Source organism: Typopeltis vanoorti, chromosome 11 (assembly GCF_054136105.1).
Source record: "Typopeltis vanoorti isolate ZY-2024b chromosome 11, IOZ_Tvanoo_1.0, whole genome shotgun sequence".
NCBI lineage: Eukaryota > Metazoa > Arthropoda > Arachnida > Uropygi > Thelyphonidae > Typopeltis > Typopeltis vanoorti.
This window is the reverse complement of record NC_143559.1, coordinates 118,153,002-118,180,195: the sequence shown is the minus strand read 5'-3', so window position 1 is coordinate 118,180,195 and position 27,194 is coordinate 118,153,002. Positions and strand designations below refer to the sequence as shown.

At 36.4% G+C, this 27,194-nt stretch overlaps 1 protein-coding gene and 1 long non-coding RNA gene across 6 annotated transcripts in view; one reads left to right on the top strand and one right to left on the bottom strand.

Annotated features, from left to right (window-relative positions):
- Window positions 1-27,194, top strand: part of LOC150101988 (uncharacterized) — a 144,610-nt gene that overhangs the window by 31,397 nt on the left and 86,019 nt on the right. The window lies entirely within an intron of this gene.
- Window positions 11,688-27,194, bottom strand: part of DENR (density-regulated protein) — a 102,896-nt gene continuing 87,389 nt past the window's right edge. For all 4 annotated transcript variants that reach the window (XM_090400049.1, XM_090400051.1, XM_090400048.1 and 1 more), the window contains exon 7: window positions 11,688-12,010. In XM_090400049.1, coding sequence (XP_090256175.1) covers window positions 11,966-12,010 — 45 coding nt within the window. In that variant the 3' untranslated portion in view covers window positions 11,688-11,965. The remainder of the gene's footprint in view (window positions 12,011-27,194) is intronic.

Below are 27,194 nucleotides of genomic sequence, written 5' to 3'. Positions count from 1 at the left end.
CTACAAGTCTTCAAATCCAACGTTGTAACAAGTTTCTTTTTCTCCACTTTCTGCCCATCCATCAGTTTGTACAACAGCTCTAATACCTCCTCTGCATACACTTTAGTTTCTTCATCCAGTAAAGAGTTAGCAGTGAACTCAACGTCGCGCACACCAAGTTGATAGCTTTTAATCAAACAACTACTTATTAGTTGAACAATCACTTCTGCATCATTCGCTTACATGCAATTTGCATTCACTATAGTTATTCTTTCAAATCCATTCTTTCTTTTACTTGCGGCAGAAATAGAATTATTCTTTTGGGTTGTCTTTAACTTGCCGTTTCTTTTCATACTCAACTTTCCGTAAGACATTTATGACTCTTCTGGCCTGCTACTTATAATCATTATAAGTAGCAGGCCAGAATCATCATCACTGTATACACGCTATTCTTTCCACATAATCTTTTTCGTACGAATCTCTTGCTTAATTAGATAACACATCCATTTCACTCCTCTATTCTTCAAACTCTTAACGAACACATTCTGATATCGTATCATTTAAGTATTTTTTAAAACCTCCCACGGACTGTCAATATCCTTTCCATCCAACAACTGATACCATGGTGCAGAACCCAGCATGCTCCTCAGGCAGTCATAATTTCTTGCTTTGTAGTTCAATATGTAACCTTTTATGCATGGAACATACATAACTTAGCCACTTCCCATGCTGCATGATCACTGTCACCAACCCGAAGCAGAATAATTATGTCTTTAGTTGCAAACCTCCCCTCATACGCTATATTCAGATCTAACACTCTTTCACCAGGTTCTTTCTATCACATGCAGCTTGAGGAAGTTGTCTTGCAACAGCTCAAGAAATTCATTTTCATTCTTATGAGATTTCATATCTACCCAATCAATATCTGGATAATTAGTCTCCCATTATGATTACTCTTTTTGTGCTCATCTTTTCTATTTGGCGATACATTTATTTGTCGCTAACAACTGATCCACCTGGTCTGTAACAACACCCCACTATTTATTTAATCTCGTTAGACTCCACCTCACACCAGATGGCTTCAAACTCACTGCCACACGAAAAACTGTTATTAGTATTGCAGTCATAGGTGTCAATTCTGGACTGGATTCAAGTCATCCGATATGATTAATGGTACACCCCCTCCTTTCCTATTCTGTCTATTCTTCCTAAAGTTATCTACACATATCGGCTACTGAATTGAAAACTTTTATGCAAATGTAGTAAACGTCACACAGTGACGTTTACTTAATTGGAAACTACGTTTAATTAATTAGAAATTATTAAAATTGGAAACTTTTATGCCAATATAAGTAAACGTCACTTACACTTATATGCAAAATACTTGGTCATGTGCATTTCAATGTGTTCTAGGCAACTATTTAAAAATGCTGCCAATCAGTAATTGTCAATATTGGTGATCACAATTGCGAAACACAAAGCATCTTTAAGGCTTTTCGTCGTCCTCAAGGGTATCATGACCACTTTGAAATCGCTTAAACCACTCGTAAACTTGAGTACGGGACAAGCATTCATCACCGTATGCTTTTTGAAGCATTTGATGCGTTTCGGTAAAACTTTTACTTATTGTTGTGACCGGCTAGGTGGAGTCATGATCTTGAAATAGCAGAACTGACTGGTTTTTCAAAAAGTTAGATACCCTGGTTGTCCAGAATCAGTGGGAAAATAGCTCACATTGCTCTTGTATAACAGATATAACTGTGGTCCAAAGACAGGCAGGAAAGGGATCACCTTCATCTGTGAAAGTTTGCACGACCAAACAGAACTTCCTGGTGCAGCAGTTGTTGAAAGCATTTAATGAAGGTTTTACCCAAAGCATATCTCATCGAACTCTGCTTACGGAAGTGAAGAGGATCGGTATTGAGAGTCGCTTACTTATATGGAAATCAAGATTTCTGCAAAGAATAGTAAAGTTCGTCTACAGTGGTGCTAGGAACACTGTGATGACACTGAAAAAAACAAGTCATGTGGTCCAATGAGTCATAGTACACCTTGTTCTGAACAGATAGTAGGCAGAGAGTTTGGTGGGAGCCTCATGAAGCAATGAACTCAACTTACCTTGAACACAACTCAAGGTTCTGGAGGTGGTGTCATGGTGTGAAGCATGTTCTGTTGGAAATGGTACGAAACAGGTCCTTGATATTGCCGGAAGTTCTGGTGTTCTCCAAGGAATATCTGAACATTGTTGTTGATCGTCCATCCTGCGATGTTGACTTTTTATCCAATGCTACTGTCCATTGTGCAAGAATTGTTCAGTAGCGAACATGACAGCAACTTCTACTATCTTCCTTGGCCACCACAAAGCTCAGATCTGAACTCCATTGAGAATGTGGGGAAGAGGTTAGAAAAACAGCTCCGGGAACAAAGTCTTCTTCCATTAAATCTGAGCCAGTTATAGAATTGCCTTGTATGTTGTATATGCAACCCAACACCTCGTAGAATCTATACTAAACAGCAAAATGTGCTGTAATTTTGGCTAAAGGAGGGATTTTAACAAGGTATTAAATAAATTTTAATTCAGTATATGTGTAGGTGAACTGATACGTGCTACTATCTGGTTAAAAAAAATATTTTTCAAAAAAAGACTGAAAAAAAAGTTATCTAAAGATATGAAAGCAAAAGCATCTCGTGAGCAGATAAATTTCATATTTTGGACTTAATTCAGAGAATCGTTTGTGGATAGCACAAGTTGTGAACATAATACTAAATAATCTTTTCTTAAGGAAACATGTCAGATATTTTTATGATATGAATAATTATTCATTTGATCCTTATTACAAAGACTGAGATGGGAGGAGGGAGAAAAACAAAAAGAAATGAGATATTAAAACGTTCAAAACAGATATACACCCTCTGTCCAAAAAGTAAACGAACTTTTCGAAAATAGAAGAAACCAGTAGCGCCACCTGTTGTATCTTTGTGTTGCCGAAAGCGGCAATCTTCTTTAGTGTTGTGTCAACACTTTATGACATTTGTTTCATTAGATGCCGAGTTATAGTGCCAAGAGTGACAGTGTGTTTTGACGAATGGTCGGTCGTCAAGATATTCATGCCGTACGCGACAAATTCTCGCTATCAGTCGCTTCAATACAATACGAGATAAAACTCACCATTGACCGTTTGGCCAGGAGGAACGAATTCTTTGTGGATAATGCCCGTGGAATCGTAGAAACAAATCAGCATTGTCTTTACTTTTGACTTCTCCAAGCGACTTTTTTTCGGATGTCCTTCTTCTAGTGGTCTCCACTCAACACTCTGCCGCTTTGTTTCGGGCTCATACTCAAAACACCATGTTTCGTCACCAGTAACGATCGTTTCAAGGAAGTTTGAGTCCTTGTGAGCGGTTTTAATGAAGTCCTTGCAGTGTTCAATTCGATACATTTTTTGGTCATCGGTCAACTTCTGGGAAACAAATCGCGAATTCAATTTACGAAGGCCCAAACTCTTGTGAAAAATGTTGTGCGCAGTTGATTTTGGAATCCCCAATTCATATTCAATCAATCTCACAGATGATTTCGGATGTTAACTTCGCTCAGTCGTTTTCGGACGGCCCAGATTTTCGTCGTCCTCAAGCGTCTCACGACTACTTTGAAATCGCTTAAACCACTCGTAAACTTGAGTACGAAATAAGCATTCATCACCGTATGCTTTTTGAAGCATTTGATGCGTTTCGGTAAAACTTTTACAAAGTTTAACACAAAAGTAAATTCAGCTCCCTGTTTGAAACTCATTTTCTGACCGTTCGTCAAAACACACTGCCACTCGGATTCTAATGAAACAAATGTTATATGCCACTTTCGATAACAAAAGGATACAACAGGTGAGCCACTAGTATCTTCTCTTTTCGAAAAGTTCGGTTTCTTTTTGAACAGAGGGTATATATCACCAAGCATGCACTTATTAGCTAAAATCTGTCATGGCTATGTGAGCACAGGAACACTATTAGAGTTCAAAGGACACAAGCAGATCTGTTAATCAAAAGTTACACAAATCATCAGCCAGCCTGGTTGGTCAAGTGGATAGCATATTCGCTCTCCAGCCAAAAGGCTGTGGGTTTCTAATCCCGCCGTGGTCTTGGATGTTTGCGATTCTGTGGAAATACCAGTGGTGGTCAGCAGTAGATCGCGTTGGTGTAGTTGCGGTCAATTGGTGATTGAATGGTGGAGACAGAGTTATAGAGCAGACACCCTCCCTCAACAAGTCCTTGGAGGTGTCAAATAATAATAATAATAAAAACTTACAATTAATGACAATTACTTCTCAGAACTTGGATATAGTCACTACCTTGTTCTTGCAACCATGTTATTTTAGACAACCGAGCCATTTTGATGGATTAAAATCCAAGAACACTAAGATTACATCAAATACTTGGCCACATTCTCAGAACTTGGATATAGACATATGATCCAAGTAAATGATAATTGGGCAATCTTGTAAAGTTTCAAGGTCTCCAGAAAGAGGCATTCAAATTTAAAGCTACTTGAGTGGAGTAGTATCCAAGTTTCCTAAATGGTTTGAAGGTAAAGCATAGTTAAACCTGTGGAAAAAATCATGCTATTAATTCTGACACATTATATACGTTGTTACGTAAGGTAGGCAACTTATATAATGGGATTTGATCACATCTATTAACCACCAGGAATTTTTGCTCTTCCAACAGAACAGTTTCGATATAACAGAATAAGTTCAGCACATAAATTTTGATGTCTATCTGTGATGGATGATGCAAGTAAAGATAGCTGTATCTGCAAGTGAAGGAAGATTTCCTAGACAGGAAGTTTAATGCTATTACATGACAGAAGATGAATCAATATTCTTCTTGTATCAGTTAGCAACAGCCAAGGCTTATTTATGGTTAATTCTTTCATGGAAATATGATAGCAGTTATGAGGAAGAAAACAAGTCCTTTGTTTTATAATCAGAGCAAGCTTTGTTCACTGAGCATGCTGAAGTGGAAATTCAGGCAAACTTAAGCAATTAGGGTGGATGTAGGTGAATGCGCCCATGAGGCAAATGTATCAGAGTGATCAACAAGTGTAGAATATAGTCTCTCAAGCAAGAATATCGAATAGGGTAGTCAATTCAGAAAGTAAAGGTGATTGGAGTCTACAAGGATGCTGCCGTTCTATATACTAATGTCAGAAGTATCAAGAACAACAGGTAGCTTTTGGCATTGGTTAGTGCAACCTGGCCAAAAGTTATAGGCATTAGTAAGACTTGGCTAATAGCAGATGAGTAAGAGATAGGTCAGATGGTGGCTGTCACACAATGTGGGAAATAGGCCAATAAGACAAAATATATAGTTGGTTGTTGATATAGGCCAGGGGGGTTCCATGGATGATCTGGAAGACATGCATCACCAAATTAGTACGAGTACAGACTGGGTGATTATTATGGGGGACTTCAATCATGGAGATATCGACTAAAAGAAAGAAAGATCACATGGCAGGAAGGAAATGGAATTTATACACCTACTGAGAGATAATTACTTGAGACAGCATGTGATGGAAGGGACTAGGGGTGTGAGAGTATTGGACCTAGTCATAGGATTAGAAGAGCTATCCATAACTAAGGTGACAACATTGCTTCCAATTGATGAAAGTGACCATGCAGTCTTGACTTGGGAGATTGTAAAATATGAGAAATATTCTGTCAAGAAGGGTGAATGTGGAATTACAAGGCAGGTGATTATGACAAGCTTGGAGGAAGCTAGATACTGTGCCATGGCATAAAATCCTGCAAGGGAAGAATGTTAGTAGTGTATGGGAGATAGTTAAGGGGCAGCATCCAGAGGAAGCTATATGTAATTGTATACCTAAGGTAAGGAGGATTAATCAGGTAGGAGTTAGATGGATGAGTAATATCGTTAAGCATGAAATTCAGAAAAAGAAAATGCTGTGGAGATTATATAAGGAGAAAGGTGAAAAGCAAAGTCATGAACAATACAAGTCAGGCAAGAAGGTGACCAGCATGGAAAGGAAGGCAAAATCAGATTATGAGAAGAAACTCGCCGAGCAGGCCAAGGGAAATCCCAGAGTTCTTTTGCTATGTGACAACTAAGAGGAAGAATGACTATGGAAGAATAACTTCAATGAGTGCTGATGTTCACAAGGTGACAGAAGCAGATAAAATAGTTGAGCTACTGAGTGATTACCTTGCAATGGTGACAGAAGCAAATAAAATAGTTGAGTTACTGAGTGATTACCTTGCAATGATATATCCAAGTGAGGTTAATCCCATGACATATGTGACAGATTGATGTAGGAACAGAGGTGGATGAACTAGAGGTTCTTGGGATACTGCAGAATCTCAATGTGAATACAGCTGTGGGATTAGATGGGATCTCAGCTAGTGTTTTGAGAGATGCGACCTGGCACTTACTAGGTTCTAAGTCTCAGCTCTGGTAGAGTTCCAAGGGAGTGGAAAGAGGTCAAAATAATTCCCTTGCATAATAGAGGTTTTTAAGACTGCAGTAGAAAAGTATAGACCAATCAGTATCTCAGGAGTGGTGATAAACTTACTGGAAAAATATGGTACTTTATGAAGGGAAACATAGCTTTGTGAAGGGCCAGTCATGCCTTAGTAATTTAACTTTTTATAATGGAGTGGCAGCTAAGTTGGATAAGGGAAATGGCTACACAATGTTTCTGCAAAGGCATTTGCCTGAATACCACAGGGAACTCTGTTACACAACTTAGAACAAATGAGGATGGATAACACATTGGATATGTGAATAAGAGGTTAGCTGTTGGACAGATATCAAAAAGTGGTTCATAGAGAAGCAGAATCCAGACGAAATTTGGTGAGTAATGGTATGTTGCAAGATTCAGTGCTAGGACCACTACTGTTTAATTTGTACATAAATGATATAGGACATATTCAGTTTTTTGCTGATGATGGAAAATTAGGTAGAGTAATAGTTAATGAAGGTGATGTAGGAAGTTGTAGGATGATTTAAATAGGCTGTCAGTGTAGCAAATGATAATGGTATCAGTTTAATGTGGAGAAATGTAAAGTCATTCATTTTGGGATAAATAGATTACAAACTGTGTACCACATTGATGGAACTGTGCTCCAGGAAATAGATGATGCTAGGGATTTAGGGATGGTGGTAGACAGAGTTGAAGTTTAGAGGGCATATTAATAAGGTAGTGTTTATAAGATTACTTGACTATTAAAGAACACACTAACAAGTAGAGATACAGAAGTTATTCCTCATTATAAGGCCTTGATACATTCACATCTGGATTACTGCTGAGGTCTGGTCCCCTGGGTTTCTTGGGGATGTGGAAGCAGTGGAGAGGATTTGGAGACAAGCAACCAAGATGGTTGAGTAGTCTGTGGAACATTCCCTTTGAGAACAGATTGAGGCTGTGGATTGCAGATGTCGGTTGATAGGCAAAAAAAAAAAAGGGAGATGATAGATGTTATTATTACTATCAGACAAGTTGAAGTTAGAATTCTACATATTAAAAAAAAAAAAAAAAGGTAGCTTTCAATATTATCAGCAGACTTATTACAAAACCTGAAAATTTAGGTTCCTTCATCTTTGTATTAACAATTCTCCAATATATATTCCACTGTAATATGATGTCTGAAAGTTTTCAGGCAGTAAATGATTTTTGCCATTTAGTATAACACTACTACCCTGCTTACTAGCAGCTAAGTGGCTAGGTCGATAATCTTTTATACAAATTCTTTACATACTGTTCAGGATTATTTTAATAGATTGACATTAATTTGTATATTCTTCTATTAAAATAATCCTGACCAGAGAACATACACAGTTAACAGACTGCAAGGTACATGATTAAGTATGGCAATTTGTATGTAATGTACATCTAAATCTAGCAACATAAAACCAATTTTCTCCACCTGTATTTACACAGGTGCAGAAAATTGGTTATCTGCTTTCTTTAGGAAGAGATTGAACAGCTATGTCTCAGCTACAATATATTTTTGTATTGTTATCTGGATGGAATATAAAATAATTTATCATTTACATGACATTTCACTGAGTCCCACACTGGTGTTCATTGCAAGAGACCACTTTACACTACACCAAACAAATGCATTTTTGTCTGTAAGGGGTGTATGTTCTCTAGTCTGTCTCTGTTTAGTGGGAAGAATAACTAATCTCAAAAAAGAAAAAAAAATGATATCTCCTTATAAGAGTAGCTAACTAATTTTCATTTGATAAAGACCATAAAGATCTTCACATCATGATGGGAATTGAATTTAAGTATCCTGGTCTTTTACAAGCAAAGGGTGCATATTGCACTGTTCTTTCAAGTGTGCTATGGAAGCAATTAACACATTTTTGAAATCTGGGAAAAGATTGCTTGCCGAAGTTAATCAAATCAAAAGGTGGGTGGAATTCACCTATCATACATTTGTAGCATTGATATACTTAGGAGATGCCATAAAAACAAATGTCTATTTTTTTCAAACCTTTCTTTTGCAGAGGGGAAGTTTGTGGTTAGGAAAGAACAAGCACTCATGTTTATAAACATATGTCTATGAGTGAATACTGTGACTGCATGAATTCCAATACTTTATCAAAAATTTCCCTCATATATTCTTGACATTAGCAGGAACCTGTGTAGCCTACATAAATTATTTTATTAGTGAAAGTAAGGATTAGTTTCATATTGTTTAGTGTTGTTTCTTGCTCAACATACATGCATAATCCTTCAGAATAATTTTCACCATGTTTTTCATTAAATTCATCTCACACACTTAACCAGTCTTAAAGTATCACAAACCAGGAAACTGCTGCACATTTCATTATCATAAAAAAACATAAGTGACTGATTCCACTACTGTTCACAGAATTTCATATGTGGGCACTTAACCATAAAGGTTCACACAAAGGTGTGAACTTTTGTGTCTCAATATCCTTCTTCCATCTCAAATAAATATTCAAATTTTTTTAATGACTGCAATTCCTGACTGATGTATTCATCTTGTACACAAATCTTAATCACTATTTCTTGCTCCTCCAACTGCAAGGCATTATGGTTATAGCAAAAAGGAAAAGAAAAGGTTAAGTAACATTAAAAATTCATAAGCAAAATATATAAATGTTCTCTGGCAATCCAGCAATATCTTTATCAGTCAGATTTTAGTGATGGAGCAAGTAAAGATCAAGTTAATATTAGAATATGTCAAACCAGAAAGATTCCAGTGTCAACATTTGATGTAGATACAAATCAGGACGAACCAGTCAGTAAGTGATTTAAGTATCCAAAAAAAAAAAAAAAAAAAAAGAAAAAAGAAAAAAAAGCATCACCTGCTTCAACATCAGATTTCAGCACTGATTCAGCTAAATGCAGATTTCATTCATTACTTTGACAAAATGTGGCACTTCATTTCCTGTAAATTCTGAAAATACCAGCCAAAATGCAGTTTCAGCCTGTGTACAATATTCAGAGGCAAGCTTAATGAGTTATGTAATCAATTTCGAACTAGATTTGATGACTGGGAAAAGGCACATGCAAGAATCATGGTATGTAAAAAGTCAAACATTTCATTTTCCTGTCTGCTATTTTACAGTTACAGAAATCTACCTAAAATGATCCAGAATTGTAAATGAAAAAAGCAGATATTGGCCTGAAGGTTTAAGAAGAGTAGTTGTGATAGTTAAGTTTCTGACAGAAAGAAGTATGGCATTTTGTGAAGAAAATGAAGTACACATTTTCTTCACAAAATGATTGTAACAATGGCAACCTTCTCTGGGCCACTGATCTTCTGAGTTTGACCCCCCCCTCCCATAAAAAGACAAGCCTTAATAAACTGAAGGAATACACAAGATCATCCACAGAAGGCTTTTACAAACACCTATACCAAGATTCAAACCCACAACTTTTTGAAGAGTGGGTATGCTATCCACTTGGCCAACCATGCTGTCATATAAGAACTATAATAACATAAGATATATATGAAAATATAAGAAAATGTGCATATACAGGAAGCAGAACTGTTGCTTACAAAGTATTAAACAAGAATAAAATTTCTTGGCAACTTTAATTTGATATGAGAGTTCTTAGAAAAATTAGAGCATGAACAAATGGCATCATTCACAAAAACAAAGATATTACAAAGGGACACAGCATTGTTAACATTCATGAATGTATGAGCAGTGCTAATCTCAAATGGTATGATCACTTAGACTGGAAGAAAAAAGATTAGCAAAGCAGGGGTTGGATGACAAGAGAAAGAGGCAGAATCTTTTAATGAATTTCTAACAGCATCAATCTATCTAAACCAAGACCTAGATAGATTGATACTGTTAGAATTGCTTTAGAAGATCAAAATATAATCTATGACTATACTGGAGTCCTAGCAGATAACAGACTAATCAGGAAGTAAATTGTGACATAAAATGTGATGTAAACTTTTCACATAGTACTATCATAGTATCTTGTACACCTAATCAGGGCACACAACATATCTGATGATGGATAGCCCACCCAAAAGGTGGGTGGAATTCACCTATCATACATTTGTAGCATTGGTGTACTTAGAAGATGCCATAAAAACAAACGTCTATTCTTTCCATTGAGTTTCTTATTTTATCCATAATAACTTGTTACAAAATTTAATCATTATAACACAAGTATTATGAGCAGTTTTATTATAAGAAAATATAAGAAAAAAAAGGCAATATAATTTATAAATAGCAAAATTCTGGATACTCATATTTATGAATATATCATATGCTCAAGCACTTCATTGGTGGTGGTTTATAGAAAAATACTGTGTTTCTTCATATAAAATTTTATATATAAAATGCAAAATGAGCACATTTGAACTTGTTTTTAAAGCTTAATAGTTCTTAATTGAAAGTAAAGTTTTCAAATCCAATTATTCTGGTTTAATAATCCATAGAAGATTTTTTTTAAATAAAATGGCTTCATTCATTATAGTTAAGTTTTAAAAATCATAACATAATCTTGACTTCAGTAACTAAATAATTTGCTTCTTAAATAACTTTTAAATAATAAACTATAATTGTAAGTGTGAAAAATCTTACTGTTCATATCGACAGAATTTTAAAAACATAAAATTCGTTAGCATTTTAGTTAATCCAATAATCTTTTCACAAATTTAGTTTTCTGATGAACAGAAATTAAAAGATTTAATATTTATTTATTTTTGTTCATGAATGCATAGGAAACTCAATAAGAAACCTCCAAACATAGCATGTGCATGCACTGTCCAAAGATAATACTATTGTTGTTAACCCAATTCCAGATCCTGATTCTCACTAGCCTCTCCAACCACAACACCTGACAAGCAAATTGGTCTATAACTTGATGGTTGAGTTCTGTCACCTCCTTTATGAAGCAGTACAATTTTACCTTTCTTCCACTCCTTTGGAACTTGACTGAGTGTAAGAATTATATCAAACAAATATGTCAAAGTTAACGTCAACTCCCTGGCACGTGCACACACATTTGTCTACTTAATTAGACTGGGTTTTCAAATATATCTTTCATGTTACCCCCCCCCCCCCCCCCACACACACGCAATTTTGTATATGATCAAATGATTTGTATATAATAATAGTAAAGTGTTTTTTGGCTTGTAGTGCTTTGCACATAAATCTTCATTTATCTTTGTTCAATTTCAATAATAGACAAAAAATAATTTTCAATATCTTTGCTTTTAAATCTTTCAACTCATGTAAAGATACATAATACATAATAAGAATAAAACTGCACTAAGACATATGGCAGGTTTTTTCAATGGTCCAAAATCAGCAATACCAAATTTCATCTAGAAATGTCTTGCAATTACTGGCCTGCCAAAGATTACTCCATAAACAGATCACTCAACTTTATAACCAGAAATGTTCATTTTCATTAAACGTAGCAAGTATGACCTTTCACGATCTCCAGACAAATTACACAGCTGAACATATATCATCGAGATTGATCACCTAAATCTTCTATAGCATCATCATCAATCTGAAAGAGCAAAATATTAAAAGCTTAAAAATATAAAAGAATGTCATTGAGAAAAATTATATGAACATTTTCTTTAACTTTCTTAAAAAGTCGTATGAACAATGTTTGAAAGTATACTAAAAGAACAAAAATGTTCAAATGCATTCTTCATATTTACCCACAAGAAACAGTATATGATGAAAAAAAAGGGTAATATATTATTGTCATAGCTTGAAAAATTTGACCCACCAACCAGGCAAATATCTCACTAGTCAAGTGTTGTCAGCCTAGGTGGAATACCACAGACATCTAAATATGTCACAGGTGCACCTTCTGGCAATACAAAGGCTCATTTTTTACCTTATGTAACTACTAATGTTGAAGCAGTTCCTTAACTTTTTTTTGGTGTGTGTGGGGGGGATAAATTTTATCATTGAGTACAACAGGGCTGTCCAACCTTAGGTAATCTGAGGGCTCCATAAAAGAAAACATTTTTTTATCTGAGGGCCGCATCATATTGCGTATCTGGTGAGCAACAGCAACACAACCTCGGAAGCTGAATAAACGAACAACAATTGTGCACTAAATGCATGCTCACATTCCCCGCAAGCGCTCGAAGCATGCATGTTGGAACAAAACAATGTAAGAATGCTTCTTTGTCACATTTAATATCTGAAAAACACGTGGGGATATAGTGATGTAAAAAACACCCAACCAATAAAATTACCAACATCGAGATTATCGATTAGTAATGGAATTAAAATATCTAATATCATTCAATTCTAATTGTTATTTTATTTTTTAATTCTTGAAAATCAAAACCCACAGGCGGCCTGTACAAAATCACACTGCAGGTCGCATTCGGCCTGCAGGCAGTGCTTTGGACAGCCCTGCAGTACAAGATTGAAATCTGAAATTCACCACTCCAGTTGTAAGACTGGAACTGGCTTGAAAAAAATTCAATGTTTATTGCTAGAGTAAGATTTCTAAATTATATAAAAAATATCAGTCGATTCTGGTTAGTTGGGCCACATCAGAAATAGCATGATTTGGTCCAATTAAACAAAGTTGCACATCAAGATTTTAAAAGGTGTATGTATGCACATAAGGCAAAATAACTGACTTATAGATAAACTTAAGCAAATGACTTTAAATAAAATAGTTACCATAAAAATGATTTCATTTATATATATTAAACACGCATCCTTAGCAATTAATGGTATTTTAGGAATCAATAGTGTAGATTTAAAAAAAAAAAAAAAAAGCACTGTGCTTATTGGATTTTGGTCAGGATTTTTTTTTTTTTTTAAGTGAGCATTATAGCTGTTTCTGCTTTGATGAGAGTCAGAGCCTTGAATCACTTATGAAAAACTCAAAATAATATCATGAACATCATAAGCTCTCAATAAAATAAAACTATTAGGGCTATTACATGCTTTAACTACATTTAGTGAGCAGAGGATTCAGAATGGTTCCAAAACATTGTCAAATGGACAGGGCCATTGATATCTTATAGTGCTTTTGGCTGGCCAAGTGGTTAGCATATCCGCTCTCCAGCCAAAAGGCTGTGGGTTCAAATCCCACCATGGGCAGGGATATTTGTGATTGTCTTTAAAAATACTAGTAGTGGTGGTTTGGTGTTGTTGGCAGAGTGGTGAAGAAGGAGAGCTGTAGAGTAGGGCCCTCCATCAATGAGTCTTTTGCCTCCTAGGAGGTGTCATGTAATAATAATAGTGATGAATATATGAGCTTCGCTTCCTTGCATTTGGATCACCTCTGTCTAAATTTATAGCTGTGACAGGATGTGATAAGTTTACAAGACCCTGAAATGGAATAATATTTCCCCATTCCATATTCAAAAATCCTTTAGTAATTTTAGTTGGATTTGGATTCAGATATCATGATGAACATATAATATTCCAATTATGTTCATCAAACTAGTGATAATTTTCTCACAATGGAACACAGCATTACCATCCTGGAAATAACTTTTTAGTAGAATAGAAGTGCAACATTGGGCAATGCTGCATTTAACTTGCAGCAATGTGCAAATAAATGTTAGTTTCTTAGTCCTACTGTTCAATCAAGAGACAATGAATATGTTATCAAACACAATACTTGGGTCAGAGCTCAGACTAGGGGGAGGGGAAGAGAGACATTGTAATCAAAAGATCCAAATGGCAATGGGCAAAATATATTGTAAGAATTGCATACCTTGAGCCCTTATTCTCAGGTACAATATAACTAGGTTCTATTAGAGTGGTTTAATTTTAGAATTCAACTTGGTTGGATAGTCTCTGGAAAACACTGCGAAGCACTCAAAGGAATGGAGAGAGGGCTTCATCCAGCAGTAGACAAAAAATGGATGATGACAACCTTTTCTTAATTAGCACTAATCTGACTTTTGGATTCTGACATCACTGTATTCTTTATTCTTAGTTAACATACATATTGTGGATATGAAACCAACTAAGGCTATGTATATCTGTATGAATTGTACATGTACACATGTCCTAAAAGACTGGTAAAGTGCAAAATGACAGGACTGAAACTTTACTTTTCTTGTTGGGAGTCAAGTACTGACTAAGACATGAAGGTCCTCAACTTCCATAGTTCATTCCTTCGTTCCACAATCCTTCAAGCAAATGCCAATAGTTGTGATAAAAATGATACTACAGCTCAGTGCTATTATTTGGTGATGGTTAAATTCTCTATTCACTTTGCTTCTCATTCTCTGCTTTATTGCTAGATTCGGTTTCTTCTGTGAATGGGTGCCAGCTGGGATAGTACAGGGAGCATTATTAATATTAAATGCCAAATATCAATTCTGGTAAAAGAAGTCACAAGGTATGCAACTGTAACAATGATTTAAATTCAAGTTTGATATGGTCAATGTATGTAATTCGTAGCGAAAAATTTATGGAGACAAAAACACGTGTTGAAATAATTTCTTTACTTATAATTAAGAAAATAACATTCAATGTTTCGACCTCTGTAATGAGGTCATCATCAGGAAAATATGTGCAGGATACAAGCTACATGACACTACACTTTTGTAGGGTTCAGGCTAGGGTAATTGTTTACCCTAGCCTGAACTCTGGTGGAAAAAAAAATTAAATAAAATATATACAATATTAAAAATTAATTCGCAAAATAAAATAAACTTTTCATACATATCAGTATAATAATAAACCGATGATTAAAAAAAAGTTTTATAGCAGAACTAGATTAAATAATTTCTAAAGTTTAATCTAGTTCTGAAGCACTCATCATCTCATATTGAGTTAACTTTAACCAACTTTTCCAATACTTTTACCACCACACCTGAGATGGTTATTGGTCTGTAATTAATGCAAAGGAACTACTTTCCCTTTCTTAAACTCTCTAGAGACCATACCAGAGTTCAAACTTAATTTAAATAACCAAGTAAGAGTTGGGGTGCTTAAGGGTCAAAGCTGTATAACTGAGAGGAGACCTCCACATAGCCTTTAAAGGAATGCGGAGAACCGACCAGGGCTTCTGACCTAATGTCCAATCCACACCTTCTCGTGGTGCACCCTGTTGGGTATCTACTTTGATACTGAACGAACGAGGATGGGCTGGCAATTTGGGATTTAGCCGACCAAATTGTATTCTTATTGGTTAAACCAAAATAAAAAATGATGGTACAACATGACAAAATTTCATGCCGGCTGGGGCGTCGCCCGGTTAAACAAGGCCCCCGTTGTTTTCGCCAGGGAAGCAGGGCGAACAGCGAAAAGTCAGCTACTGGAACAAATCTGAAAACAAACCCCAACTCAACATCACCAGAGTTAAAGATCGGTACTATCAACGTAAGAAGCCTGAATGGCAAAGAAATGGAGCTAGCTGAGGAATTAGATAAGTACCAGATCGACATAATAGGGGTGACTGAAACAAAAAAGACCAAAACTGGTGAGATCTTTCTGAGCAATAAATACAAAATGTTATATTCAGGCAATGACAATCAAGGAAAAGAAGGAGTAGCCATAGTATTCAACACAAAATACGAGGCTAATCTTCTTGAATGGCAGTCAGTCTCAAGTAGAGTAATGTGGGCAAATATGAGAATGGGGAACTGGACAATGAGACTTATTTGTGCCTATGGTCCCACAGAAGGTTCTACTAAGGTAGAAGTGGAGGAATTTTTTGAGGCTTTAGAAAAAGCAACTGACACAATGAAAAAGGAAAAGTTGGTCCTTGTTGGGGATCTAAATAGCAGAGTAGGAAATGATTGTGAGACATACAAAAATATTTTGGGAAAATTTGGAGAAAAGAGCAAAGCTAATAATAATGGCAAATATCTGTTGGATTTCTGCTCAGGACATGGACTGGTTATTACTAACACCATGTTCCAACATAAAAATGTGCACAAATTCACATGGAGAGAAGAGGCTAGGAATAAGAAAAGTCTCATTGACTATGTTATTGTTGATAGTGATGTTTTCTCCCTGGTGCAGGACACCAGAGTGTACAGAGGATTTGAAATTGGAAGTGATCACTATTTAGTCTTGAGCAGGATAAAATTGAATTTCATATTGAAAAGAATAACATGTAAGAAAGTTTTAAAGCGAATAAAAGTTGAGCAACTCTCAGATGTGAACTGTAGACTAAAATACAGAAATATTATTGAAAAGAAAATGAAAGAGTTTGAGAACAGGAATCAAACCTTGGAGATTCAGTGGCAAACTCTGCAGGAAACATTGATTGATTCTGCCAGAGAGGCATGTGGTGAGGTTGTGTGCAAGGATAAAAAAATCAGAACTCCCTGGTGGACACAGGAAGTTAAAGAGGCAGTGAAGGAAAAGAAGAAAGCATATCAAAAGTTCCTGGCAAATAAGTCAGCTTTTACTCTTACAGAATACAGAGACAAATGTAAGAAAGCTAAACAGTGTGTAAAACTAGCTAAACAAAAGTCATGGGAGGACTTTGGCAAGAATATAGAAAATAAATACCAAGAAGGTGGCAAAATATTCTGGAGGTTGTTGAAGAAGCTTAGGAATGGAGGAAAGAGTGCTGTAAAAGGAATTAGAGATGATAAAGGTGAAATGAAAACAGGAGAAAAAGATATCCTTGAAGTATGGAGTAATTACTTTGAAAAACTGCTAAATGAAACAAGCAGTGATGACAGAACAGTGATAAAAAACACTGACCAGGCATGCAGTCAGGAATACATATCCATACTTGAAGTAGAAAAAGCCATCAAAGGCTTGAAATGTGGAAAGGCAGCAGGAGTAGATGATATTCGACCAGAAATGCTGAAGTATGGTGGTATAAGAGTCTTACAGTGGCTGCACTGCATAGTTCAGAAAGCCTGGGCAGAGGGACGAATTCCCGATGATTGGAGTAGAGCTCTCATAGTACCCATATATAAAAAGGGAAATAAAACTGAATGTGAGAATTACAGAGGTATTTCCCTACTGAGTGTTCCTGGCAAGATCTATGCAAGTATACTTGAGAAACGGTTGAGAAGAATTGTGGAAGAAAAGCTTGGTGAAGAACAAGCTGGATTCAGGCCAAATAGAGGCTGTCAGGATCAGATCTTCACTTTACGATAAATAGTCGAGAAAGCATGGGAATATAACAAAGATCTGTATTTAAGTTTTGTCGATTTGGAAAAGGCATATGACAAGGTGCCAAGAGAGAAGCTATTCAATACGCTGCAGTTATATGGGGCATTATATCAAGCAATACTTAGTCTTTATTTGAGTTGTAAGTCAGCAGTTAGAATTGAAGGAAGTACAGGAAGATGGTTTAATGTTAAATCTGGTGTGAGACAAGGATGTATGTTATCCCCTCTGTTATTCATTATCTATATGGATCACATCATGAAGGAATGTGGTATTAAACCTGATATCAAAATTGGAGATGTTAATGTCAGCTCTTTGCTTTATGCAGATGATGTTATACTTCTAAATAAATCCGCTACAAGTCTGCAAGATTCTCTGACTAAATTGAATAGCTGTTGTAATAGATATGGTATGAAGGTCAGCAATAAAAAGACAAAGACAATGAAAATAGGCAGAATCATTGAAAATGTCAACTGTGTTGTGAATGGAGAACCTGTGGAACAAGTAAAACATTTCAGCTACTTAGGCACAATTTTTACTGAAGATGGCAAACTAAATATAGAAATAGACAACAGAATCAGCAAAGCTGGTATGGTGGGAAGTCAATTGAATAAATTCATATGGAATAAGAAAGAAATTAGTCGGAACACTAAATTAGCTGTATACAAGACAGTGTTCAAACCAATTTTAACTTATGGATCTGAGAGCTGGGTCAGAAGTAAAACACTTGACCAAAGACTAGAGACCGCAGATATGAGAGTCCTGAGAAAGATTACAGGCATGAACAGATGGCATCAATGGCAATATCATATTAAAAATGAGGATATTAGGAAAGTACTTGATATTGTCAGCATCCAGGAATGCGTTAGCAGAGCTAATCTCAGGTGGTATGGTCATTTAATCAGAATGGGCGAGGAAAGATTGGCAAAACAAGTGTTCTCTGCCAGGTTGGAAGGAAAACGACCCAGAGGAAGACCAAGATATAGGTGGATTGATACTCTACAAAGTGCCTTAGACGATAGAAATATAAGATCTGATAATGTTGGAGTCTTGACAAGTAACAGACTGATTTGGAGGAAAATTGTAGATAGGAAGTTAGTAATGATGTAATTTTTTCATGTAGTACTGTCATATCCTGTACACCCCTTGAGGGTACATGGCAGGAATTTGATGATGATGATGATGATGAGTTGACAAATCCTCTGCACATTCACGTAACACCAGATAACTGATATTCCATCTAAACCTACAGCAGTGTTTGCTTTTAAATTCTACAATATACTAAGTACCTCTGATTTATTAACTTCAATTCTCACATTAGTTATTGCTACAGGTACAGAGATATCCTTACTTGGGTGGTAGACTTTTGAAAAGTGATCACTCAGTAACTCTACTATTACATCTGAATTAGTCACCTCAATACCAACAGCACCCACTAAGGTTATCCTTCCAAAGTCATTCTTCCTTTTACTTGCCACATAGCAGAAGAACTCTTTGGGATTATCCTTGATCTCCTTGGCTAAGGTCTTCTCATAATCTGATTTAACTTTTCTTACTATGCTGGTAACCTTCCTAGCTTGAGCCTTGTGCTGCTCATGGGTGTACCGATCGCCTTTCTCCTTGTAAATTCTCCATAACATTTTCTTTTTTTGCAGATCAAGCCTGATACTACTACTCATCCATCTAATGCCTACCTTTTTTGTCTTCCTGACCAGGGGAATACATTCTGATATTGCCTTCCTCAGATACCTGCTGATTTTATCCCATGCACTGCTAACATCTTTCCCCTGAAATATGTTTTGCCATGGGTCGGTTGTAAGCTCAATCCGAATCTTGTTATAATTACCTAACCTGTAGTTCCGTATATACTCCTTCTTACGAGAGAAATCCACAAATTTTGCAACCTCCCAAGTCAATACCACATGATCGCTCTCACAAATTGGACAAGGACACTTTGCTTATGCATATGTCCTCTGAGCGAAATGATTTTTTCTGAAATGCCCCTAATGTATGGTATGGTATGGCATTCTTGTAATTTTTTTGCTTTTCATGGTATTTTTGTGACCTGCTTTTATTATTAGGGAGTCCAAAGACTCATTGAGGGAGGGCATCTACTCTACAACTCTGTCTCCACCAACTGACCGCAACTACACCAACCATTGTTTTTTTTTAACAAACAGCTAATCTTTTTATATTCTTTGTTCAGCACCTATTCATTGGAGCAAACTGTTAGGACTCTGTGTTTGGGGTCATTGGCACCCTCTAATTTTTGTGTTGGATGGTGGTATGAATTTTTATGTATGTATTGACCTGTGTATGTAGGTTTGTGGTAGACCATGAAGGAGAGACAGCTTAAGGGAAGACATGTGACAAGTGTGTTTAAAAAAGGAAGAGAGTTATTGTTTTCGATTTTGATGGTGAACTGGATGTTTGTGTTGTATGTTCTGAGGTCTTAGGAGTGTATTTAATATCTCACAGCCATAGGGCCAAATGGTGAAAATATCATCAATATATCTGAACCAGACTTTTGGCTTGTGGTATCCAGAGCCTTCTACTCAAGGTCTTCCATGTAAAAGTGGTGAGCACATGGCTGTGATATCAGGCGGAAATATGATCTGTATGAAAAGAATAGTATCATTCATTGGAACATTAGTGAAAAGGGCAGTTACATCAAAGCTGACTAATAAATCTTCGCCGTTGAGTGTGATGTTTTTAATTTTGTTTATGAAGTGAGGTCAGGATAGGGTAAACAATTACAAAACATTTAGATTCATCTTACTTTTGTATAGTGTCATGTAGCTTGTGTCCTGTACAATATGTATGTTTTCCTGATGATGACCCCAGTACAGAGGTCAAAATGTTGAATATAAAATTCTTAATTATAAGTAAAGTAATTATTTCAACACGTGTTTTTGTCTCCATAAATTCTTCACTATGAATGCTGACCACTCTGCAATCTTAAAAGAAAGAATTTAATATATGTATTTACTAAAATAAATAATCATTGGTTCCATATAAGTAATTAACTGCCAATATCCATCCCTTTCAGTTTTCTGTGCAATGAGATATAGGTCAGGAATATTAGTTATTTTTCCACTGATTAAACACCTGGGATATCTCACCTTTTGAGAAAATGAGCTCTCCCCTTTTCAAAATTGTGGTTCCAGCCAGATGGGCACCCACAATAAGCCCTTTATTGAATCTTTATTAGATCCTTTGTTTTTCCCATTGTGATCAATACTATTAATAATTACTGACCAGCTGCATTCTTAAATAACTGCCTAGAACATTGTTAACAAGTATTTTGCATATACACTACATAAGTGACATTTACATACATCTACATAAAAGTTTCTAATTCAGTGGCTGGTATGCATAGGTGATATGTGAAAGTCAGCCCAAGAAAAGAAAATTGATCTTACTCGCTGGTGAGCAGAGTATTATCAAAAGTGAGAAAGAGTAAGTCATGGCCTTTCTTCTGAAAAATAAGGTAGGATAGTGTTTTGGTCCAGTTTTGATCAGTGTTTAAAACAATAGCTATAGACCTTGAAGGCAGAGTCATCTGATCACTGCATGGTTTTGTGAATGATGAAGAGAAGTGGAGTATACAGTCTTCAGCATATATGAATAAGCTATGAATAAGATCGGACATTAGTGAAAGATCATTGATACACAGGAGAGAGAGTAGGTGAAAACACAGAACCTTCAGGTACTCTAGCATTGATAGAAAAATCAGATGAGAGGGAACAACCAATTTACATACAGTGAATGACCAGAGAGGAAGCTGGCAGTCTTACAAAGGGCAGGAGGGAGACCATAAAATGGTAGCTTGGAAAGAAGGTTGTGATGCCAGACTTTGTTATATGCCTTGGAAATATTGAGTAACCACATAAGACTCCATATCTTTCAATAGCCTATGTCCAAAGGTTGGTAAGATTAGTGGTTAACAAGGAAATCTCTTGTACAGCAAGATGATAGTATCCATATTGATAACTAATTAACTAGTGGATATCCAGGTAGCAAAGAAGTTGGTTATTGACAACCTTCACCATCCCTTTTGAGATGAGGGAAGTGGGACAACAATTTGATGGCTGATCTCTCTCTCTTTCTTGTTCTTTTTTTTTTTTTTTTTTTTTTAACAGGCTGAATAAAAACTTGCTTCCATGCTATGGACAGCTTGTAAAGGCAACAGAGGATTGATGTTAATTCTGGAGCATAACTTTTGGTACAACTAAAGGGATACCATCTGGTCTTGGAGGACTTAGTACCATGGCTATTGAATATTTTTCTGACGGAAGATCAGAGAAAGCATACTGAAAGTGGTTTGGGGAATAATGAGGAAATTTGCTTTGGTCATCATTATCAAATTCCTGCCATGTATCCTCAAGGGGTGTACAGGATATGATAGTACTACATGAAAAAAATCACATCATTACTAACTTCCTATCTACAATTTTCCTCCAAATCAGTCTGTTACTTGTCAAGACTCCAACATTATCAGATCTTATATTTCTATTGTCTAAGGCACTTTGTACCATATCAATCCACCTATATCTTGGTCTTCCTCTGGGTCGTTTTGCTGCCAACCTGGCAGAGAACACTTCTTTTGCTAATCTTTCTTCACCCATTCTGTTTAAGTGACCATACCACCTGAGATAGCTCTGCTAACGCATTCCTGGATGCTGACAATGTCAAATTCTTTCCTAATATCCTCATTTTTAATATGATATTGCCATTGATGCCATCTGTTCATTCTATTAATCTTTTGCAGGACTCTCATATCTGCAGTCTCTAGTCTTTGGTCAAGTGTTTTACTTCTGATCCAGCTCTCAGATCCATAAGTTAAAACTGGTTTGAACACAGTCTTGTATACAGATAATTTAGTGTTCCGACTAATTTCTCTCTTATTCCATATGAATTTATTCAAATGACTTCCCACCATACCAGGTTTGCTGATTCTGTTGTCTATTTCTATATTTAATTTACCATCTTCACTAAAAATCGTGCCTAAGTAGCTGAAATGTTTTACTTGTTCCACAGGTTCTCCATTCACAACACAGTTGACATTTTCAATGATTCTGCTTATTTTCATTGCCTTTGTCTTTCTATTGCTGACCTTCATATCATATCTATTACAACAGTTATTCAATTTAGTCAGAGAATCTTGCACACTTGTAGCAGATTTATTTAGAAGTATAACATCATCCGCATAAAGCAAAGAGCTGACATTAACATCTCCAATTTTGATATCATGTTTAATACCACTTTCCTTTATAATGTGATCCATATAGATAATGAATAACAGAGGGGATAATGTACATCTTTGTCTCACACCAGATTTAACATTAAACCAACTTCCTTCAATTCTAACTGCTGACTTACAACTCAAATAAAGACTAAGTATTGCTTGATACAATGCCCCATTGACACCATATAACTGTAGCACATTGAATAGCTTTTCTCTTGGCACCCTGTCATATGCCTTTTCCAAATCGACAAAACTTAAACACAGATCTTTGTTATATTCCCATGCTTTCTCGACTATTTGTCGTAAAGTGAAGATCTGATCCTGACAGCCTCTATTTGGCCTGAATCCAGCTTGTTCTTCACCCAGCTATTCTTCCACAATTCTTCTCAACCGTCTCTCAAGTATACTTGCATAGATCTTGCCAGGACCACTCAGTAGGGAAATGGCTACTATGAGCGCTCTACTACAATCATCTGGAATTCTTCCCTCTGTCCAGGCTTTCTGAACTATGCAGTGCAGCCACTGTAAGACTTTTATACCACCATACTTTAGCATTTCTGGTCGAATATCATCTACTCCTGCTGCCTTTCCACATTTCAAGCCTCTGATGGCTTTTTCTACTTCAAGTATGGATATGTATTCATGACGGCATGCCTGGTCAGTGTTTTTTTACCACTGTGCTATCACTGCTTATTTCATTTAGCAGTTTTTCAAAGTAATTACTCCATACTTGAAGGAGATCTTTTTCTCCCGTTTTCCTGTCACCTTTATCATCTCTAACTCCTTTTACAGCACTCTTTCCTCCATTCCTAAGCTTCTTCAACAACGTCCAGAATATTTGGCACCTTCTTCATATTTATTTTCTAGATTCTTGCCAAAGTCCTCCGATGACTTTTGTTTAGCTAGTTTTACACAGTGTTTAGCATTCTTGCATTTGTCTCTGTATTCTCTAAGAGCACAAGCTGACTTATTTTCCAGGAACTTTTGATGTGCTTTCTTCTTTTCCTTCACTGCTTCTTTAACTTCCTGTGTCCACCATGGAGTTCTAATTTTTCTGTCCTTGCAGACCACTTCACCACATGCCTCTCTAGCTGAATCAATCAGGGCTTTCTGCAAGGCTTGCCACTGAATCTCCAAGATTTGATTCCTGTTTTCAAACTCTCATTTTTTTCCCAATAAACTTTGTGTATTTTAGTCTACAGTTCTCATCTGAGAGCTGCTCAACTTTTATTCGCTTTAAAACTTTCTTTTCAATATGAAATTTAATTTTATCCTGCTCAAGACTAAATAGTGATCACTTCCAATTTCAAATTCTCTGTACACTCTGGTGTCATGCACCAGGGGAAAAAAAATTACTATCAACAATAACATAGTCAATGAGACTTTTCTTATTCCTTGCCTCTTCTCTCCATGTGGATTTGTGCACATTTTTATGTTGGAACATGGTGTTAGTAATAACCAATCCATGTCCTGAGCAGAAATCCAACAAATATTTGCCATTATTATTAGCCTTGCTCTTTTCTCCAAATTTTCCCAAAATATTTTTGTATGTCTCACAATCATTTCCTACTGTGCTATTTAGATCCCCAACAAGGACCAACTTTTCCCTTTTCATTGTGTCAGTTGCTTTTTCTAAAGCCTCAAAAAATTCCTCCACTTCTACCTTAGTAGAACCTTCTGTGGGACCATAGACCAAATAAGTCTCATTGTCCAGTTCTCCATTCTCATATCTGCCCACATTACTCTACTTGAGACTGACTGCCATTCAAGAAGATTACCCTCTATTTTGTGTTGAACACTATGGCTACTCCTTCTTTTCCTTGATTGTCATTGACTGAATATAACATTTTGTATTTATTGCCCAGAAAGATCTCACCTGTTTTTGTCTTTTTTGTTTCAGTCACCCCTATTATGTCGATCTGGTACTTATCTAATCCTCAGCTAGCTCCATTTCTTTGCCATTCAGGCTTCTTATGTTGATAGTACTGATCTTTAACTCTGGTGATGTTAAGTTGGGGTTTGTTTTCAGATTTGTTCCAGTAGCTGACTTTTCGCTGTTTGCCCTGGTTCCCAGGTGAAAACAACGGGGGGGGGCCTTGTTTAACCGGGTGACACCCCAGCCGGCATGAAATTTTGTCACGTTGTACCATCGATTTTTATTTTGGTTTAACCAATAAGAATACAATTTGGTCGGCTAAATCCCAAATTGCCAGCCTATCCTTGTTCGTTCAGTCAAGTAGATACCCAACAGGGTGTACCATGAGAAGGTGAGGAATGGACATTAGGTCAGAAGCCATGGTCGGTTCTCTGCATTCCTTTAAAGGCTATGTGGAGGTCTTCTCTCAGTTATACAGCTTTGACCCTTGCATTGGTTGTCTGTGTAAACAAGTTGGAAAAGAAGACTGATATCAAGAAGTCTATTTTATTTTTAGATGTTGCTATTGTTCCATCAGGATGAGAGAACTGAAAACATAGTAGGGTAGAAGTTTTACCCAACAACCTCTGCATGAGACCAGAAGGCTCAACTGCCATTTGAGCAGGAGGCAAGATGAGTACATTTTGTCTTTAGAAAGTCTGCTTTAGATTTGCTTATGATTATTTTGTAGTTGTTACTGGCTGTAGTGTAAACTGAGCAAAGAGAGGCTAGTCTTTTGCTTGAGCCACTGGGTGTTATACTGGATTTTTACCTTGCACTGCTTTGATGTGCTTGTGTTGAAAACCAAGGCTTGGACAAGGGTCAGAAATTTTGAATGGAATGAGGAACAAAGGCATTCATCCCAGCAAGAATAATTTCAGCTTAATAACTGAAATTATTCTTGCTGAGATAAGTGCAAATACTTGGAATGGAAGTAGTATTCAGATTTTCTATATGGGTATAAAAATTCCCATAAAGGTTAATCTAAATTGGCACCATTGTAGTACCATAGGATATGAGGTTGAAATTGTTTGGGAAAAGAACAATCTGTAGGGAAAAAAAATATGGACAAGGCTGCAGTTAGTTACCATGTCAGCAGTATTTAGAAGAGCTGGTTAAGAAAAAGTTCATTGTGTTGGGAGAATGATGCAGGATTATCTGGAATTTGGCTTCTATTCCAGTTTGATCTGTGAATATAGAGAAAGAGTGCCAGTCAGAATTGTGGATGCTGAAATCTTTGAGAAAGATTATGTCGGTGTCTGGAGATAATTGGACTGTATGGGATTAACTTTCAGAGATAGATAGATAATAATAATAATAATTAGTATTTTACTTTTGCTCTTATCAGGGTACAAGAGCAGAAGATATAAAATACTTATCAAGGGAAAATAAAAGGCATAAAGAAAATGCAACAAAATGTAGCATGGAAATCTTGAACCAGAATAGATCATATAAAGATATATAACAGGAATATATTCAGAAAATCAGGGAAACTAGATTATCGTGAGAGAGAGAGAGAGGTTGACGAATTATATGAATGCTATTGAGCATTGTTATGAAAATTTGTAGTAGCTAACCTGTACACTTTGGATTCAGACTTTGACTGTAAGGGAGAACAAAAAAAAAAAAAAAAGAAAAGTTGCCTGGGCAAAGCAGACTGCAGATGTAAGTATATGAAAAAGCCTTCAGGTTCCAGGATCATCAGGAACCACCAAGTGGTTGAGTTTTGTTACCTTGGTGAATACATTATGGCCTAAGATTGTTGGCATTAGTGAAACCTAGTTCTCAGAATCAGATGTAGTTGGAATCAAGCATAAAAGGTATATGATTTTTAGGAAGCGGAGAAGAGATTGGAGAGAAGTGAATGCTACTAATCGCATGATTTTGAGTCCATTCAGGGGGCAGAAATTCAGAAAAAGAAAAAAAAAAAAATTTATACGAGCAACTCCATGGAGTCTAAAGACTCATCACGGGAGACCCAATCTATCATACCTCTCCTTGAACCCCATTAACAGAAAAAGCATTCGCAACTGACTCTGGCAACCTGTTCCACTCATTCACCACTTTCCAAATAAAAATCTAGTCCTCACATCCCTAGTGACCACAACTTTATTCAACTTCCAGGGATGACCCCTTGTTCTGGTCCCTCTAGCCAAGTGCTAAAACATTTCCCCCTGCATCTATCCTATAAAATCCTTTAAACAACTTAAATGTTTCTATCATATCCCCTCTTTTTCTCCTATCAACCAACTTCTGCAATCCACACACCTTCAATCTATCCTCACAGGGAACATTCCACAGGCCACTCACCTCTGTATCCTCTCCACTGCTTCCTTATCCCCAAGCAACCCAGGGGACCAGACTTGAACACAGTAATCCAAATGTGGGCACATCAAGGCAGCCACTGTAAGATAATTTTTCTGTCCTTGCAGACAACTTCACCACATGCCTCTC